This window comes from Austrofundulus limnaeus, unplaced genomic scaffold, assembly GCF_001266775.1.
Source record: "Austrofundulus limnaeus strain Quisiro unplaced genomic scaffold, Austrofundulus_limnaeus-1.0 Scaffold1003, whole genome shotgun sequence".
Classification (NCBI taxonomy): Eukaryota; Metazoa; Chordata; class Actinopteri; order Cyprinodontiformes; family Rivulidae; genus Austrofundulus; species Austrofundulus limnaeus.
This window is the reverse complement of record NW_013953405.1, coordinates 111,938-115,044: the sequence shown is the minus strand read 5'-3', so window position 1 is coordinate 115,044 and position 3,107 is coordinate 111,938. Positions and strand designations below refer to the sequence as shown.

At 40.9% G+C, this 3,107-nt stretch overlaps 1 protein-coding gene across 1 annotated transcript in view; it reads right to left on the bottom strand.

The window, feature by feature from the left end:
* Nucleotides 1–871: 871 nt before the first annotated feature.
* The window catches only part of arhgef37 (Rho guanine nucleotide exchange factor (GEF) 37), a gene marked incomplete in the record, with an annotated part of 39,145 nt that continues 36,909 nt past the window's right edge, over nt 872–3,107 (bottom strand). The window contains 1 exon segment of the mRNA XM_014030131.1: nt 872–1,458. Coding sequence (XP_013885585.1) covers nt 1,249–1,458 — 210 coding nt within the window.

Here is a 3,107-nt window from a genome sequence, read left to right as displayed (position 1 = left end):
CCAGCTTATCCATGCTAGTCACTAGCCTCCTCAATGCTAACACTAGCCTATCCATGATAGTTCCTAGCCTCTCCGATGCTAACGCCAGCTTATCCATGCTAGTCACTAGCCTCTTTGATGCTAACGCCAGCCTTTCCATGCTAGTCAGTAGCCTCTCCGATGCTAACGCCAGCTTATCCATGCTAGTCACTAGCCTCTTTGATGCTAACGCCAGCCTTTCCATGCTAGTCAGTAGCCTCTCCGATGCTAACGCCAGCTTATCCATGCTAGTCACTAGCCTTTGATGCTAACGCCAGCTTATCCATGCTAGTCACTAGCCTCTCTGATGCTAACGCCAGCCTTTCCATGCTAGTCACTAGCTTCCCCAATGCTAAAACTAGCCTATCCATAATAGTTCTTAGCCTTTCCAATGCTAACACCAGCTTATTCATGCTAGTCGCTTGGTTCCCCAATGCTAACACTAGCCAATCCATGACAGTCCCTGGCCTCTCCAATGCTAACACCAGCTTATCCATGCTAGTTGCTAGCCTCTCCAATGCTAACACCAGCTTATCCATGCTAGTCGCTAGCCTCTCCAATGCTAACACCAGCTTATCCATGCTAGTTGCTAGCCTCTCCAATGCTAACACAAATGAATAGTCTCATTCTCATTTACCAGCTCTGGCCTCTCAGTTAGCGGTGCTGGCCTGTCATTAATCAGATCAACAGCAGGTTTAGGAATAGATACAGCCTCCTGCTACAAGGATGTAGCAATCGCTGGTTGTGCAGTAGTGTTAATTGTGGCCCTCATACCGCGCCATACGTTGTAAATACAGTAAGTGAGCAGGTTTTGTTTTCCTGCAGGATTAGAACAAACTTAGGTCTGAATCCCTTTCAGAAAAAAAAGTGTATAAATTTATGTTTTTGGCTTTGCATGAAGCAGAAATTGAGTTTTTTATGTTGTTTTTGTAAATATAGCTTAAATCTGGACTAAAAAATAAAACGGATAAAATGGTTTAAAATCACCTCGTGATGTTTAAATCCATTCACAGCCACAGACACCCAGGAAGTGTCATTAAAAAAGGCTGTGATGATCAATTTTTAAAAAATTAAAGTTGTCAAACTCAACAGGAATATTTAGCTAAAACCAGATTGTGACAGTAAAATATGAAGATAAAACGTATTGTTTCAGTAGTAGCTGCAGCTTCATTAGAACATTTAGTAAATTGCACCTAAAGCTTTTGTTGCTGTTTTCTTCGCCTCGTCCTATCAGAACCTGAAGCCAGGAGGCCCCGCCCCCAAAGGCATCATGGTGAGGTAATTGGAGGGCACGTAGCCCCTCTGACCACTTCTAGCCTCCACCAGGCTCCACTCGGGGTTCCCTCGTTTGTCGTGGGGCTCCAGGACTCGAACAGGCTCGCCGGCCTGAACAGAAACTTCGTGGCTTTCCCTCGCGGTGAAGTTGTACGCCGCCATCACCTGAAGGGCAACAAGAAAAAAAAATGGAACGAGGCCCTTTTAAAAACATATATTTAATAAACATTATAAACTCTGTGTTCGTCATGATCAGTTTACTGGTTAGTAGAGATGAGACGTTCACAAACGATCCAAATCTTTTGAACGGCTCCGTACAACGAACGAAAGAAAGAGTCTCGGGCAGTAAATATCTGTTTGTAGTTTTATTTTTATATTCCTCGTAATATATTTATTATAATGTTTTTGTATTGTTTTTGTTTTTTTACCAGTGATTTTTGGTCAATCATTTCACGGAAACGGCTGCACCAATAAAATTTGGCAGGAACGTACATGTGTCCGACCTACACTGCTCCAGCCAACGGTTTTACGATAGACCCCATACTTGAGGAGGGGGCTCCATCTAAAAAAGGGGGGTGTCTGGACAGACAAAACCGCTTATAACTCAAAAACTATCCAACATTGGAGCTTCCGATTTTTGTTGTTGTTTAGCTCTAATGAAGGGCTATCCATCGGGCCCACCTTCGCCTGTTTTGTACTTTCAAGAATTAAATTTTATTCAGTTAACTTAAAGACCTGCTAACATGATTTTTTACAATAAAACCTTGAGTTTAATATTCTATTTAGTTTTTAGTTTAGTTTACTTTATTCATTCATTTCATTTAAAAAAACCAATGCAAATTCAGTATACATTTACTGTGACTCAGTCTGATTGTTCCTAATTTTAATGTTTAGCACTTGTATCAGACCACTGCAAACATTTCAAGTTACTCTGTTCTTTGAACTAAAAAATGAAACGTGAGAAAAAATGCAGATAAAACACTCTGCACCACTCCTCATTGTGATATTCTGTGAAAAGGTTAAGCCCACTAGTTATGTCTTGACAAATCCCAGCTCGTCGCCCCGCACCCTCACATCCACGGGACGAAGGCTTTCTAATGAGGCTTGTGTTGGTGTGACGGAGCACCCCGGCAGCGCTAACAGCACACTTTAGCTGGCTGCTCGGTGTCATTAACAAAACCTTCACCTCAGCCCACCTCTCGGCTACAACGTTAGTTCTGCCCTGACAGTCTACACCAATTTGCATTTAATTAGCATTTTGCCGAGCGGTGACAGGCAGGGAAAAAAGTGAAGTGACCGTGGCCTTCAGCTGAGCAGGGATTCATGTTGTAGAGTCAGACGGTTTGTTTCTGCAGCTAACTATCTCAGGGAAATTTAATTTTATTTATAAATCAAGGAATGTACTGTGCTGGTATCTGGTCATGAAACAACACCCTGGTCCTGGTTTGGCTACCCACCACCAGATTATACTGGACCATGGCATAGGCAGTGTGTGTGTATTTATTTATTTATTTACTTATTTACTTACTTACTTATTTATTTACTTATTTACTTACTTATTTACTGACTTACTGACATTTACTAACTTACTGACATTTACTGACTTACTGACTGACTTACTTACTGACTGACTTACTGACTTATTTACTGACTTACTTACTTACTTACTTACTTATTTACTTACCGACTTATTTACTTACTTATTTACTTACCGACTTATTTACTTACTTATTTACTTACCGACTTATTTACTTACTTATTTACTTACCGACTTATTTACTGACTTACTTACTTATTTACTGACTGACTTACTT